Source organism: Protopterus annectens, chromosome 5.part0, assembly GCF_019279795.1.
Source record: "Protopterus annectens isolate FY-2018-M chromosome 5.part0, PAN1.0, whole genome shotgun sequence".
In the NCBI taxonomy this organism is placed as follows: Eukaryota; Metazoa; Chordata; order Ceratodontiformes; family Protopteridae; genus Protopterus; species Protopterus annectens.
Genome location: NC_056735.1, coordinates 1,179,371,710 through 1,179,389,545, shown reverse-complemented (window position 1 = coordinate 1,179,389,545; position 17,836 = coordinate 1,179,371,710). Strand labels below are relative to the sequence as shown.

Sequence of the window (17,836 nt, the reverse complement as noted above, 5' to 3'; positions counted from 1 at the left end):
GTGTGTGTGTGTGTGTGTGTGTGTGTGTGTGTGTGTATATATATATATATATATATATATATATATATATATGTGTGTGTGTGTGTATCTGTCACCTTTCTACAGTTTTGTTTCTGTGCCTATTCTTTTCCCAGTAAGCAGACATTGACATTTAAGATTAATATTTTGCTGTAGTTAGTTATAGGAGGTCAGCTCAGGACTAAGTGCATCATTTTGTCTCTGTAGTTGTAATGACTGACTGTAAACAGCAGATTCTGACATGTTTCTTTGAGTGTTGTGCTCACAAAACTCATTGCCCTTTTCTGTTCCTGTTTCAGATTGCTGTGGAAGTCACCAAGTCTTTTGTAGAATACATCAAGACACAGCCAATTGTGTTTGAGGTGTTTGGTCACTACCAACAGCACCCCTTTCCACCACTCTGTAAAGATGTCATCAGGTAAGAAGTGTAGCTGCAAAAAGTAGATGCCTCCTTTTTTATCACTTTCTTATTGTATTTCTTACCACATTCTGTCCGTATGATAAACAAGGTAAAGAGAACAATGTCTACACCAAACTGTTCAACCTAATTACAGAAAATTAGAAGATGAGAATTCATTTTAGTGCATATAATGGGAAGTGCAACCTTTTAGGAAAGCAGCTGCTGCATGCTTGAATGCATGTCATAAGCTGACAGAGAGAGCATTACATGGAAATCGCAGGCTCCCCAGGGGTGTTGTGAGGTTCGACATTGGGGCTCCCCATTATGGACGGTCTGTTAGTTCTTTATAATGCCTTCCCTGGAAGGCATTATTGCAGTTAGAAAAATGAGCTACCCGTGGCTATATTTCTGATATGTTTTTGTAGTTTTTATTATTAAAATAAACAAAATGGATAGGATTGTATGTACTTTTTTTAATTTCAGGTTTGTCTACTGGAATAGTGCACTGATCTCATTGGACTAATTTACAGTTCCTCTGCCACAGTCCTTTTAATAGAGGTTGTATCTCAACAAACACAGAATTATACAGATTGCCATTCCCCACCTTTGCTTGTTTCACACACATTTACACACACAACACACACACAAACACACTCTCTCTCTCTCTCTCTCAAATACAAACAAGCCCAGACCCCAAATACTGCTTATGTGGGTGAATGGTTGCAGTAGGACAAAGGGCTAGTCTTTGCTTGCAGTCACTCACTTGGATCATCCATGGTGATGTCACAGCAGCTCTCCGTAGAATCTCAGTTTGTCAGTTGCACATGACAGTTGCTAGCTTCACATAAAAGAGAGATGTTAATTCACATAATTGAGTACTTAATGGTTGATTTGATCTCTCAGCATCTGAGAGAAAGACTGAGAGAAAGACTGAGATAGATTTTACACCACCTGTCAGGGGTACTCTTTTTTTATAAAACAGTGACCTCAGAGAAAGGATAAAGTGGGGATGCAAGGCATTTGCTCCTGCAAAAAATGCTTTTGTACTGTCAAAGTTGCTGGTGTTGTGATGCAATTGAATGCTCGCAATGTGAGTTTATGAGCTTGTCATAAGCAATGTTTTAATACCAAAATGTATCAATCCAAGCTTAGATGAGTTAAGGATAAGCAGCGGTACTCCTGTTACACACACCATGGTGGATGGAGTGGCAAATGTGGTAAACACTAAGCTCTAAGTCCAAGTTCAGGGACCAAACCTGAGGTCTTGCTAACATGACAAAAGTCAGAGATATTATGTATGTAACATGTTGCTGTGGATCAGCTAACCTGCTTCTAGTAGATGATTGTGTTAGGGAGTTTGGAAGGGACAGGACTGGCAGGGAAACTAGGTGACCGTAGCTTCTTCTGAACAGTGCAGTGGTGAAAACCTTAAGCCTGCAGGCCTATTGGGAACAGTTGCCTCTGTTTACATACAGTTGCTGGTCAGAGAAATGCACATCTCCTTAAAAGATTAAATGCTGGATTTACTTTTGAACATTTTGCAAGAATATGTATGTGCTGTGATTTAATTATGTCTGAATCTGATATCTTATCCATAATGTTTGGTTTTAAGTGTATAGAATTTGGGATATGGCATTCAATTTTCCAGTTTCTTTTCTTTTCTATTTCTAGCCCACTGAGACCTTCTAGACGTCATTTTCCACGAGTCATGCCTTTGTCCAAACCTGGTAAGATGTTTTTCTTACTATTTTGTCTGATTGTTGAGTACTACTCCACATCCAAATTCCACAACAAGACATAAATCCCTGATACCAAATAAACACTCTCTTTGATTCCTGCAAGTCAGGTTTTATGTTAATAAAAGTAAATGCCAGATAAGGTAAAAATAATATTTTGATACAGAACATTGTCAAGTAATACAAAACATTTTCTCTATTTTAAACTGCTTCACAGCATTCAGTTTAGAAAACACAATGCAGCAGTACAGTGGAACATATTTCTGTGGGGAATAGAATCTAACTGTTCTGAAAAAATTGCTGACAATCACTGAACAGAAGTTTCATTGACATGTTTGTCTGCATTGAAGCATGTAATTAATTGCACTGCTATAGAAGTGATCTGTGACTAATACTGACTACCATGTGCCACAATACAAGGTATGGGAGGCCAAAACCTCAGTCTTGGGAAGGCAGTAAAGCATGCCTCAATGGCAATGCACTGCTAAAAATTCATTTGGCTTGCTCCCAGCTTTTGTTATACATATATAACACCAAAAAAACATGCACAAGGAGAGTGACCAAGACCCTTAAGGAATAACACAACCCATGGCAGTCTACATAATGTTTGCATCTCTGTGACTTCCTTTAAACTGAGAGTCTGCTAGTACATGACTGGTTAACAGTATTTATAACCTGAGGCACATGGTGTTTGTGTTTGTCCCTGAATTCCACTAACTGGTGAAAAGCTGCACAGGTATTGGCAGAAACCAGAGAAAAGGGATTTATATGTTCAAAGTCTTTCATTTAAGGATAGTCTTTCCATAAAATGCAACAAACTTTTCTTGGGACTGTTGCTAACAATCTACAAGAGCTAGGAAACTACCAGCAACATGACAGCCAGAAAAGTAGAATGGTAAAAGAAAGGATGAATTGGTTCATTTCCACTGACAAACTTAAAGAGAAGCTTGAGTTACTTTATGATCCTGTGTAAGCTCTGTGACATACAAGCAGGGGGACCAAAATGTCAGAAGACCACAAGTCTATATTCAGTTTTGTTCTCATCTGGTGCCTCTAAGCAGTCACTAAAGCCACATTACGTTGGTGTCTGTTGTCAGGCCTGTACTGTCTGGACACATTTTGGGCAGAGTTTACCCTTAAAGGCAAGTCAATCTGCAGGCCTTAAAATACTTATAAAAGAAATAAGAATGAAACTATTAGATGTGGTAAGAGGTTGTCCATCTTCAGTGGTACGCAAGACTATTTGCTGCAGACATTACAGACAACTTGGCACCTTGAACATTTCAGGCTGTTTCTTGCTACACTCAGCAACCATGCTGCTGTTTGGATCCAGTTTTTCCAGTTCATCATTGCCACAAATTATATCTGACCACTGAGAATTCTGTTCAGGTGTTTTTCTTCAAGAATGTTATTTTATCATCAAAAGTCCACTCTCATTGGCAATGTAAATAAAATTATTCAAGCATGTACTTCTAATCATATTTTTATACTTCCCTTGTTTGTGTTTAATTTTGACAGAGTTCCTCCCTGCACCCAATGTTTCTGGCATAGAGATGTTGAGATGTGTAATTCCCTATCAGCACCATATCAAAACCATTATTTAAAATCTGCCTTTGAGGCAGGTGCATTCCTCCTTGTCACTAGCATTTTTGTTGTTTGTTTTATCTAGGAGAGTAAGATAGCATGACAGATTGTCAGATATGCAGGAGTTTTAATTGTGATACATGTGAATGACACCTAGAAAATCTAATTACATAGTAGAAAAAGGTGCTGTCATCTCGGCTGCTGGAAGAGGTTTCCAACCATCTACAGAACTCTGAAATATTGGCCTGTCCAACACTCATCAGGCATCTTCCCATAAAAAGCCACTCAAAAGTCTCAGGGCCATGACCAAAAATATTTGGTCTTGGTGTCAAAACCAGTCTCTGTGCCTTCCAGCTCTGGCATATGAAGCTTCCCAACCTCAGCAATACAACCATTCATCCTCTGCATTGCAACCATTGCTAAAGCAACCAGAGATGAAAAAACTGCTGGTCTCAAAATTACTGGACCAAACAGAGACCTTATCATTTCTGCAGCCATCTGCTTACTATCCTGTTAGGCCTGATGGCCTTTTATTGGGTCCCAGTGTGATAAGAGATTGACTACAAAAAAGCTAGCCAGAACCATGTGGGACATAGTGAAGGAGATGAGAAGCTCCAAGTTTTGTCCAAGTTTTGTTTCTCTTTGACAAAGTGGCATTAGTAAAATTGTATGGCACCATAATTGTTTACCTTCTTTCCACTGCATTATCCTCACAGTCACCAGTATGCAACACAAAGTTGCTTAGATGAAACTGCTGGACCTGAGGCTTCCTCCCCAGGTAACCATTTTATAGGCAGCATTGCTGTTCCCCAGGTAGGTTGACCAGATGTCATTGTCACCAAAGCCACAAGACTTGGCATCAGTCACTCCTGTGCTGACACCAGCATCACTGCAATAATCATCTTCATTTTCAGTGAGTCTGCAGGCCTTTCTAACTTACCCATTTTCTTTTGTTGCACTTATCTAACAGTGGTAGCTGCAGTATATGCATTATTGGTTTTATCCCTAATACTGAAGGCTTACAATGCAGTGCTGCAGATTTTGTTAAGCTCGCATTAGCAGAGTTGACAGTGGTACAGCAGGTGCTGGAATACACTATAGTTACATCTACTGTCACAGCAGATACTACAGCAGGCCCAATACAGTTTCAGTGTCACATGGACATACGAAGTTAGACCAGAACATGCCACATACACCTTCAGGAGATTCTTATGTGTCTTCTTTAGTGTAATAATCTACTAAATTACTTTTCTCATCATCGGATTCTTCAGCCCCCCGCCAAAAAAAGACTAGGTAATGCCCAGTATTAACTGGAACATACTGACTACTTTGTAGAGTCATCTATCAATGACCTGGACAATGAGAACATTACTCCTTCTTGTGGGTCACCCTCAATACCTTCAAGTTTAGAGTGGTCCTTTACCAGTTGCAGAAAAGGGAAGGAGTAGTCCTCATACCCTGTCCCTTCTCCACACACAACTGTGTAACACCCTTTCAGGCATACCCCCTCAAACCTCTTGGCAGCCATTCTTATAGATGCTACAAAGGAACTACAAATCAGGTTGGGGCAGCTCAAATACAGTAGTCCCATTGCCCAAAAAGTCCAGTTGGATCTTTTGTCAACCCAGGGATTGGCATGTCTACAAATAGACCCAAAACTAGTCCCTACTGTATCAGCAGCAGCTCTGAAAAAGGCACCTATTCCCCATAATCCTGCTATTAATACACCAGACAAGAAGACAGCATAGTAGTCAGGTTTATGAAGTAAGTGTCTGCAGCCTCTGCACTGACGACACTGGTATATTTAACCCACAAAGTGTATTTCCATTGGGAAATCACCATTGAAATGCTTCAGGTTGTCAAGGAGTTACTGGCTGGGTCACATAAAGAGAAACTTATGGCCCAAGCATTCAAATCCTCAAACTTAATGGACTACATTATCCATAACATGTATAACATGGTTGAGGGTTCAGCCAGATATGCAGTAACTGACATTATGACATATCCTCATTCACCAGCAGAGTTAGCAGAAAACACAAAGGAGACATTCTTAGAGTTCTCCTTTTCAGGACCCCTTTTGTCTGATGATGAGATTGATATGCACCTTAAATCCCCGAGAGTCAACCCAGTAGTCAGTAATCTGGCTATGCACATAGATGGCAGCCTTATCTTCAACCACCACATGACCACAGTGTTGAGGAAATCCTTTTATGTGGACAACTTGTAAGTAAGGGCATGGCATCCAGGTGCAAAGACATCATTATCCCACTGCCCTTATCAGACCTACCATAGAGTGTAATGCTTTTTTCAGTATATATCTGACCAGTCATATGCAACAATTAGAGTGACCTCAGAGGTTCCTTACAAAAAGAATACAAGGCGTAACAAAACTGCCTTATGCAGAGCACCTTAAAGTCCTGTCCCTCTACTCAGTTTCCTATAGATTGATAAGGTATGATCTATGCCTGGCTTACAAGGAATCCACAAACCCTGCACTTATGAATCTTCTGCATATTCATAAGTCAAACAGTACCAGAAATATAAGGTCTAGGAAAATGAATTTTGTCTGTGACTTAAACAGAACATGCTGGAGAGACAGATATGTGTCCCAGAGACTGCCTCTCCTATGGAACAGGCTTCCCAGCCATGTGAAGCTGAGTTCATCTGTTACCCAATTTAAGTGCAACCTATACCAATGGATGGGGAACAGGAAATTTACACAAGGCTGGCCTTCATATTCCTTATGGCTAGAGATAGCTTATAAATGCCTGGCCCTGAATGTCCTATTTGGGATTCAGGGCACCATTATTCCTTCGGGAAAACTTGGCTAGGTTTAGAAAGGCCCCCTGAGTCATCAGTCTAGTAACAATCTATGAATCTATGGAAGAGCAGTGCAAAATCCTGACAGCTGTGGGCATAAAATTCCAACCTCCAGAATGGACTTTCAAAAGGAAACAGAAGCACTGGTTCCAAATGTGTGTTCATTGCAAGTCACAGCAGAATCACCAGGGGGATGCAGCATGAAGTGGCCATAATCAGGATCCCTGCCATAACAACTACCGAGGCAGAGGTCTTCATTGCTCACCTGGATGCTGCAACCAACCCACTGGTAGACAGCAGCCCTCCAGATGGGATCCCTAGCTACTTCCCACTTAATGCCAAGGGACAGCTGTCCCTCCACTGCTAAGAATGATCAAAGATCTCTCAGGTAAAGTGGATCAGGGACATACTATCCAGAAGTTACAAGATATACTTTTCATCACATGGTTCCCAAATTCTACCCCAGCCATAACCCCGTCTCCAATCAGAGAAAGCAGGAAAGGAAGAATATGAACAACCTCCTGAAAAAAAGAGCCATCTGAGAGGTTCCACCTGACCACAGAGTTCAGGATGCTGCTCAAGATTGTTTTTGGTGACAGAAGGACAAAGGAACTCAGTCCTGTCCTGGCTCTTAGTGGACAAAATGAGTATGCTATAAAAAGAAATGCTCCAAACGGTTATCACTGCAGTCAGCTCTGTCGCATCTATAAAGATGAGGTCGGATGTGTTCTTTAGAACTCCAAGGTGTCTATCTACACATAAAATCTGGAAAAGAATCTAAATGTCTTCCTTCTGGGTGGGAGTCATTCATTCCCAGTTCAGAAGCCTGCTCATCATTCTCAGCGTTGCACCAAGGGATCATCCTCTGCATGGCAGTAATGGCAGCCCAGCAGTGATTGCTATGGAGAAAAATCTTCTATAACTAGATGATTGTCTCGTGTTGCTCCTTTTTTGGACCAGCTGAACCAAAATACTCAGTTTCCAAGCTGACTGTTCAGTCCTTTGTCATCATGATTACTATCCTCAAGTCACAACTTACCCCCCGACTAGTGCAGTGACTTCTTGGAGAATACTTTGGATGCTAAAACATGCAAAACTTTCCTGCCCAAGTAAAAACTCCTGTTCCTCCAAGCCCTGATTCACCATTTTCTCTAATCTCAAGGTAGCACCTCAGTACAGACTCTCACAAGTTTAGAGTATGTGGAGGTCTCCATCCGTATGGTACTATAGGTACAGTTTATTTATTTATTTATTTATTTATTTATTTATTTATTACATATGAAACCCTGTAATAGGTACTATTTTTACAGTGGTGCCAACATTAGCAGCACCTGTCTCATGGCATTGTCATCATGGACTCATGCAAGAAACACCTTGTACATTGGCTTCACATGTACAATCTTACCAGAGACAAACCATTCCAAACCCAGTCCCCTTCAGCAATGCTAACTTTGGGAGCACTTTCAGGGCAAGATGACCAAGGTTTCTTGGTCACAACTGGAATTTTAACTGCACATCCCTTCCCATTCTGAAGGGATTAGAGTTGTTATTTCTGGTGTAACACACAATCCAGGGGATGCCTTTGTACTAGCAGACAGGTTCAGAAGAAGTCAGTCTACTTCACAAGAGTGGTCACAAGAACAAAACATGGCAAACAGAATACTGGGAAAACTTTTGACAGATAACTTTGCATCACTGCCAAATGCAAAATGCCTCAACGTCTACTTCCTCACTCAGTGAAGGACAACAATGTGATGAATTCACTAATAGAGACATGGCAATAGGATCTTGTGTACTCCTACGTGTCAGTAACCCTCATTATAGAAAACATTCAAAAATTCCAAATGGTGACATCCACTCTGGTCCTAATTATTCCTTATAGGTACATTCAGGTATGCTTTCCACTTCTGGCTATGGGCACAATGGAACAGACTCTTAAAGTGGTAGGCTTTAAGAACCTTATCAGTCATCCCTTATGTCAACCATACCCAGGCTTCAACACCCTCCCTCTATCAATATGGCTTCTCCAATTAATCCTACATTTATGCAAATGATCATTGAGATCCTGACTTCCTCACAGCAAGCCGTCTACCAGGAAAACATTAAAAATGCAAGACATTCATACATTGGCCCACCTAAGATGAAATAGTTCCATGACTGGTACACTTAAATCAAGTCTTAAAATACTTGCATGAACTCTTTGTGCAAGGCCTTATTTACTCCACCAGTAAGGTCTATTTTAACTTTTGCCAAGGTTAAAACAGGTTCTCCTTAGCTACTACACGGAGCAGCAAGGACTTCCTTATTGGTTCACTTTATTTAAAAATACCCATCAGAGAACCATGGCCACCTTTGGACATAAACTTCATTCCAGACTAACAGAGTCCTGTTTTGTGCCAACCCCTAGGGCAGAATGCACATCCTTATTGTTGATGTCGATATTTCTTCTGGTGAGTACATTAGTCAGAAGGGCACCAGAACTACAAGCACTTCCAGGGAAACCCCATACCTGCCCTTTCACAGTGATATAGTGGTGCTTACAATAAACTCACCATTCATACCTAAAGTCATGAGAGAAACCACCCTGAGCCAGTACATTGATCTAACAGTTTTCTATCTTAACTACCATAACAAAGGGGAATACTTTCTCCAATCCATGGTTGCCTACAGTATACTAAGAACGGAAGAAATCAGGAGGAATTACCAGCTTTTTATTTTCTTTGCACCATGACAAAAAGGCCTTCTGATATCCAAAGTCTCTCCCTCTAGATGACTTTCATATTGTATAAAATTTTGCTGCAAAAAAGGAAGGTCATAATCTGAACTCAACACCTGATGCCCAATCTGCCAAGGCAATGGCAACATCTGCTGCCTTCTGTAAAAATTCAGTGGTAGAGTATGCATGTTCACTGGCAATTTGCCAGGTTCTACAAGATGGACATTATATGCAGAGTAGTGTCCTCCTGCACAGCATATCCAGGGATTCTGCTCTTCCTGTTACCAATGATGGGCCACTTTTTCTGAGATGCAGGTTACGTACTTACTACAAATGCTAGCTCTATAAGAAGTATATCCATCTTCAGTGACATTACCCACCCATCTTCTTCATACCAAGGTCAGAAACAACAAGCTAGTCTCTAGCTCTGCTCTCCCAGCAGTCCTTCAGACAATGAACAGCAAATGTCTTACACCCCCTGCTCTTCCTTTTATTTTAATAGGGATTATCTGCCTGCTGCATCCTCAGAATATCCAAAATTCACACCTCAAGAACTAGAGAGTTGGGAGCAGAGCAGCTCACTGGGAGTTTGGTAATGAAACAAAGATTGTACATAATTTCAGTTGCTGAGTGTCTGGTTTTAATGTCTGGAGAGTATACTCCTACTTGTTTCTGAAGAAGTACACAGTTTTTATGGATTTAACATTATCAAAAGTATATAACTTTATAACCTTAATTTCTCAAATTTTAGCCACTTTAAAAATTACATTTTGTGTTTGGACTTCTGGAAATGATGGCAAAACAGGCTTGATTAATCTGCAATATGACTCATTAGTTTGGTTTTTGTTTCTGCACTCAGTTTATATTCACTGTTTCTGTGTACATTAGTACTTTTCTTTTTTTTAATGCCTTTCACAATGCAGACCACGAACGTACTGTGGAGCTCATCAAGTACTTAGTACCTGAAGTGTTGAATTGCCCCTTGCTGGATTCGTTGTCTGGGCATGCTGTGTGTGCTGCTAATTTGGCTGTTTCTTTCATGCAGGAGGGGCCTGACATGAGCCCCAATACCCTCCTACTATCCAGTATCTGTGCAATCAAGAAGGCTCAGAAACATGGTTGGTAGTACATAGGTATGAACTGGTATGGCTGGTAGACTGTAGCTTAGCAATAACCAGGAATAAAAACAAAGGTGACAGGTTTGCAGAAGACATGGCTTTTTATGCTCTATTTTTACATTTGTAAACATAATCAGAACTGTAAGTAAAGAAAAAGAGAAAGATGAATAAAATGCATTTTAAAGTTTTTGCAAACAGTTCTCTGTGGGACCATTGTTATATGCTCTGTTATCTGCTTTTCAGTACATTGTGCATCTTATGGTTTTACTTCAGAAACATTATTATACTTTGAAGTAGAGCTCTGCTGTTGGAACTAGGCCAAGAAAAGCCATTCCTCTGTGTTCTTCATCATCATCATCATCATCTTATTCATTTTCCACCATTTAACTGTCCCACAGATTTGTCATGTTTATCACAAATGCATATTAAACTGTCTCTGTGAATGGGATTTAGAAACTATTTCTATATCCTCTTTTGTCTCATATTATTGGGGTTTTTTTGTTTGTTTTATTATGAGCTGTGTGAGTCTTTGTGATAATTCCATCGAGTTTGTCATAACTCTACCAGTGTTGGTGCTTACTGCAGATTAGGAGAACAGACACACTGCTCTGGTTCATAATAATTGGACTTAGAGAACCTAATTTCAGCATGCTTTCTGCCCCCATGTGGTAGTGTAAAACAATATGCGTTGGCTTCTAACTCTCACATTATTTATTAGGAACATTATTGCTTTTCCAACTGGGTCTATTTGATGTGACGGAAATGTCAGTAGACCAACTTTCAGAATACTGAGACCAAAAATCTGAAGTTTCATTTGACTGAAACTTCATTTTATCGATGTTCACAAGACTGAAAGTTTAAAATGCCAGCTCTCCAAGCTGAGAGGACAACAAGAAATCCACTCATATCCACAATGTAGTGTGATCTCAGAGTTGATATAGTTAAGTTGTAGGGGGTTTGAGGAGTGCAGGGCCCCATGCGGGGTGCAGGGGGGCACAACCCCTTTGCAAAAACGTAAAAGTAAAAAATTAACAATTGTTTTTATTACATTTAAGCGTCTGTAATGAATATTCATGTTGGTGCTATAGCTACCATCATGAATATTCAGTTGGATTTATTTGGCTATGCAGGTATTGGTTGGTGGGCGGGGTGTAGGTGAGGTTAGGTACAATGTTTGGGTTTTTAAAAAGGTAGTGTACTGTTGCATAGTGTTACCAGTTATCTCATAATATGCAGATGCAATGCAGTCCATATTGTAAATGTTTGATTAAGTAAAGGTTGGCTAATCGAACTGTCAGTATTTTGAAATTTCAGCATTTTGGTCTTGGTTTTATGAAAGTCGGGTATTTGGTATTTTGGTCTTGTGAAGTAGACCCTTTCAGCTACGTGGAGATTCCATTAAACTTACCTAGGATCTAGGCTCAAGAAGTACAGAAAATGTACCACAGAATCTGTCACCAGTTAACTACATCCTGGTACTTCTCCTGAGACTCTTTCTGTAATAGTACTGCTGTCTATAATTAATCTCTAACATTACTTACTCCATCCTTTTACAAAGCCTCCAACTGGATTCCTGCAGCTCATGAATTAAACTTGCTACTATTTTAGAATATAACACTACTAATGATAGGTATTTGTGTATTTTTTGTAAAAAAAATAGTTCAGACCTCCTATTTGTAATATCTGTTCCTTACTGTCATGAGCATTTGCTTTTAAGCAACGTATTACATGTGTTTTGGTGATTGTGACATCCTTCACATGATGAATGTTTCCAAGATGCATTAGTTTCTTTGCATAGCAAAAAAATATTTTTTGTTTTATTGTAGAGCTGCTTAGGTCATTTAATTTCATAGGTGAGATTGTAGTAACACCTCACATAGCATGCATAGATACATTTGAGTCCAGAAACATAGAAACATATGAAAGACAGTAACTGCTTAGTCCCTTTAGTCTGTATTTCTCTATCCAAGTCCTCAGTTCTTGTAATACTTTTTACTGTATTTTCATAATTTCATACTAATGCAGTTCCTTTATGCTTGTTCCATGTAGTCCTACACTTTATTAATGTTTGTCTTCAGTGTTCTTTCTAAAATCATCATCATCAACATCATAAACTCCTTTTTTCCATTTTGCACATGGTGTTGGGGAGTGGTGTCAACTGTCACCATCTCTCTCTATTCAATGTCACTCTTCTACCTTCTTCGACACTCATGCCTGACTGCCGCAGGTCTCCTGTCACACAATACAGCCATGCCTTTGCTGAATGCCCATGTTTCCTCTTGCCATCTTCCTGTTTGTCACAAACCTTCTTCACCAAATTGTCTTCTGCTTTTCTGTATGTGCCCAAACCACTGTAATCTGTTCTCTTTGAACTCTTCTGCATTTGGAGCTACTTAAGCTTCTGCTGTTATGTCCTCATTTATTTGTCTATCCCGCACTTCATCTCCATCACCTGTAGATTCCTCAACTCCTCTGGCTTTACTACAGTAGTAGTGGTTGTACCACTGTCTTGCACACCTTACTTTACAGCTTCTTTGGCATTTTTCTGTCATGTACCACACCTGGCACTCTCTACCAATTGGCTGCAGCCTCTCTGATTCTAGCTTTGACCCCCTCATTCAGACGTTCCTTCTCACTTGAAGCTGTTAAGCTGCTGCACTATTTTCCCTTCTGTCTCAGTTCTGAGCTTCTTCTGATTTCTCCCATTTGCTGCTATTACAGCTGTCTTATCTGTACTCTGTTTCATCCTACATGCCTTGAGTTTTGCATTCTGTTCCCCTATCCTTTGCTGAAGTTCTTGCTGAGAGTTTACCTGTAATACCACATCTTCTACATACAGCAACTTTGTCGATCTGTCCCCCACTGCCCTGTTTGCTAATGTAGTCTGTCACCAGTATGAACAGCAGTGGGCTCAGAGCTGAACCCTGATGCACACCAACTCCCACTAGGAACTCGTCTGTGAGACTGAACACTGTCTGTACATGAGTCATTGGGTCCTTGTACATAGCTTGCACTAATGTGACTTTGAATCACTGCAGGACTGCCCAAATCAGCTTTCTTGGGACCTTGTCATATGCTTTCTCCAAGTTTAGGAATGCCCAGTTGGACTCTTTCCTTATCTCAACTATTTGTTTCACTGAAAACATTGGGTCGCTTGTGCTACATCCTGATCTGAATCAGAACTGCTCATCTCCCATCTTATTTTCAACTACTCTTTATATTCATTTATCAATCACCCTGTCCAGAACTTTCTTGCAATGTGACAGAAGTTTGAAACTTCTGTACCACACATAGTTGTGGATGTCCCCTTTATTCTTGAACAATGGCACTAAAATGCTTATCCTCCAATCCTTCTAAAACACTAAAAAGTGTCCTCCTAAAACATACTATAGAAATAAACCCATTTTTCACTTTGTCTCTTCTGTTCTAATTCTACTTTGCAGCAGTATTCATAAATATTCCATTGGGCATCTCCACCCCCCCCCCCCCCACACACACACACACACACCGTTCTCTTTGTACCTTTTTTATCATGCTGAGGTATTTAAATGTGTATTATGTTTACCTTCCTCAAAAACTAAAATAAAACAGCAAAGATAGAAACTTGCAGATTGACATACTGGTTAAATTGCATGGAGTCTACCAGCCTCTGCTGTGTGGTGTGTACTAGTTATGATAAACAATCTGTGTGCTGTGCTGTGTGCTATCTAGAAGGGTAAGATCCAAGCTAAAATAGTTCTTCAGAACTTCTTGATATTAATTTCCTTCTTTTAGGGGCAATGCTAGGTGATTTAACATATGAATTTGCTGTGTGCATGTTTTTTATAAATGAGAGAAAAGTTGTACTACCCTAGGTACCATTAACAAGTGTACGTACTTATAAAAGGAAAATGCATGTTAGATATTGTATACATTTTTTATGTCAGAAACATAATTACAGATTTTTATCTTCGTTTCATGTGTTTCTGTGCAGAAATTCTCAAGGGATAAAACCCTGATTAGTGCACAAGTGACCCAAGTTCGAATATCATCTTAGCCACTTGATGGCGTAGGTGGGGAGGAGGGGCATTTTTATCCTGGGGGCAGATTCCCGTCTTGCTCTTGAAAACTGCTCAAATAATAGAGCATCAGCTGGAGAGGACAGGAGAGACTGTCATGATGCAAAGAACCAGTCCAGGGAAGATATAATAGTGCCCATCAAAGCCAGTGACAGTAGCCCTTTTTGCCACATATGGAGAAGCATACATGCCCCAATGCAGGAGTATAGGTGGCCCTTGCAATGTACACCAGTGATCATGTTACCACCAGGGGAGGGGTTGGGTCATAAATAAAAATGCTGTTATTTCTAGAATGCCAGTGAGAGCACAAAGCACCCACCTAGCTGCCTGGATATCATCCCCCCTCCCACCAACAGTGAACTGTCTTAAGTGGGAAGCCTGCTGGTCAACAGGCACAATCGCTACAGCCATGCAAAAAAAAATTATATCACTATACCAGTACTCTGGTGATAAACAATCCTTTATTTTTGGATATGGTGACACAGTATTAACCATAAACTATTAATACCACTGATGTTAGGGAATGGTGTTTTCATAAAAGTAGTAAAAAATAGCCAGAAGAAACAACTACAGTGGTCACTTTGCAACTGCAGTCTCCGTGCTCCTTTCCCCTCATTTAATTAACAAGGACTAATGGTACGTGTGGCCTTCAGATACAAGCACCATTTTCACTGTACTATTTCTTTGCCTACATTTCATCACACATCTAAATCCCATTTGCTGTACTTAACATCTAGTAAGCTGGTTCTAGTCTTTACTGTGTCCTGTAAGAGCTTCAGCATAGCGTGAATCCCAGAAACACATACAGAGTGTCATACCCCTGTAGTAGATATTTAGAAAGCAAAGAGCCTAAACGTGCCATAAATATAACTAAAGATAAATTTAAAGTGTACAGAATAAAAAAAATGCAACCCATTCTGGAATATATGTCATGTGCCAGTAAAAACCGCAGCAAACCGTTTCTTGAAAACACTTTGATTTCACAGATCGACTTGTGCACTGATGCCGTAAAACCTTTAGCACATTTGCTTATATCCATGTCTACTCAGATACCTTACTCCATCTGATGGTGTCATACAAAATGCACTTTATGTAGCTTTTTTTTTTTGTCTCATCATTGATTTTATGTGACAAATAATAACTCCTACTAAATGCAAACAGAATCTTTAACGGGGTTAAATCATTAATTTCCAGAGCTTGTTCTGTTTTATCATAAATCGTCCTGTGTAATGTAGATTCTTGCTATTAATATAGCTCTACAAAGTAAATCCTAATTATTTGTCAACAGAAAAATAAAATTATTCAAAATTGAGAAAAATGCTGAGTGCCAAAATATATGTCAATTTCCTCGGTGAAAAACACTGTATATTTATTTACTCATATAATACCATTTCAGGCTTCCTGCTGCTACATAAGGAATCAACTAATTACAACTTCATATTACCAGTATATATAACCTGCACATCTGCTTGGATAAAATTCATGTCTGTATTTGAGGGTCAAAGCATATAGATTAGAACTTCAAAAAGTTCTTATTACTGAAGTTGCAAAAATGAAGTTCGGTTTTCTGAAACTCCATAAAAGAGTAATAACTATTTCACGCTGCTTTCTTCTCTGGTGTTTGTTCACATTTTGTCACCTTTGTTTACAGTTCCAGCTACCAAGCTGAGCGCAGTGACCCGTCCCAGCTCTGGCCCATGCCATGCCAAGTATGACCTAATGGTCTTCTTCGAGATTTGTGAGCTAGAAGCCAATGGAGAGTAAGTATAATATAACATCATTCCAAAATAAAATGCTTACATTGTTGCAAAAAGAGTGGTTAATAAACTGTTTACATTAGTGCAAAAATAGTTTTGTGTGGAAATTTTTAGAGATTTGATTTTTATGTTACTGTTATAATTAAAAATGTTACAGTAATCGCAACTCATAGGCAGATGTGGTGTGTACATCTTTTTGCTATGTAGTAATATAGGACTATCATAATGAAAAACATTAGATCACTGAGCTAACAGGATGACATAATGAGGTAGCAGGAAGTACAACCATCAAAAAATAATTGGGAATTCATTGCAAGTCTGAGACTGCAGAGCTGTGTGAGGCCAAGTATATTGTGGTAGCCAGTCGCAGAGTGATAGAATGACAATGTAAAAGCCCTTTTTTCCTGAAATCTGGTTGGCTAAACACTATTTCTAATTCTAACAGATATGAAATATAGCAGTATCTGCCTGGGAGAACGACCACTTAGTTCACTGGATTCACAAAAATTCCAACATTCTACCATGGCAGGTGGTCAGTTAGGGCAACCCTGAACTTAATTAAACAGTCCCTAAGATGTAGTTCCATGGTATAAAGTAGTGTGATGAAGCACTTACAAATTAAACATAATAATTAATGTATAACTTTCTTATTAGATTGTTTGATCACTGACAGACACTGAGACAGATCTGAAGTTCAAGCACTTGTGTTGATGTTCTAGGATAGTGCCCAGAATAGTACAGACCAATGTGTATGACTTCTCTGGTGAGCAGAGCAATACAAGCATTAAAAAAGATAGGGTTTACAAGGTTATTGTGACAAAAAAAAATTATGTTTAAAAAATTCCAGTATGAATTTACAGAGTAGCCTGTTTCCATTTCTATGAATGGATCACAGTGGAGGTTGACAGAGGTAACCTTGTTGTCCAGCTGTATTTAAGCAAGGCCTTTACCTCAGTCACACTCTGCAGGCTCCTTGTGAAGTTGGAAGGAGTAAGTTTCAGAAGAACATGTGGCTGGATACAAGAGTGGAGAAGTAACACAGGGTAATAGGATGAAGTCTCAGAGAGGGTAAGAATGTGGCAGGTTGTGTCCTGTGTCAATTAATGCATTTTATTTCTGTCCTCAACCCAGACAATGAAAAGTGGATCAGTCCTCTTTCAAAACAGCATTGAGGTTGGTGATATTGGCAAATAAGTGGGGGTACAGGGCTAATGAGGAACTTAAGGAGTAGAAGCATGGTCCAAAGGGTGGCAATTTTACGTCATCCGAGTCAGGTATATACTGCTGTGCTTGAGGAATGACCACTCAGGGTAAGAATACAGGGATGGAAGTGGCGGCCATTGTAATAAAAAAAAACTATCAAACTTAGTGTGAAAGGAAATCAAATGCTGTAGTATATGTATTGAAGGGTGGGATCCAGGTAATAATGCCCTTTTACCAGGCACCAGTTAGGCTGCAGATGACATACACTTTGCAGTTGTGGAATCATTAAAGAGAAAGTGAGGTTTTATAGTACTAGACAGGATACAGCAGGAAGGGGAAAGGATGGTGAGGAGAATAATTCAGCCGTGTGAATTAAAATGTTGATCAACTTCCTACTAGGTGGAACAAACCCATGAAGTGCCACAG

At 39.6% G+C, this 17,836-nt stretch overlaps 1 protein-coding gene across 18 annotated transcripts in view; it reads left to right on the top strand.

The window, feature by feature from the left end:
• Window positions 1–17,836, top strand: part of KIF1A (kinesin family member 1A) — a 2,189,582-nt gene that overhangs the window by 1,745,670 nt on the left and 426,076 nt on the right. For all 18 annotated transcript variants that reach the window (XM_044071047.1, XM_044071036.1, XM_044071035.1 and 15 more), the window contains 3 exons: window positions 318–436; window positions 2,090–2,145; window positions 16,102–16,210. In XM_044071047.1, the coding sequence (XP_043926982.1) occupies window positions 318–436; window positions 2,090–2,145; window positions 16,102–16,210 (284 nt within the window). The remainder of the gene's footprint in view (window positions 1–317; window positions 437–2,089; window positions 2,146–16,101; window positions 16,211–17,836) is intronic.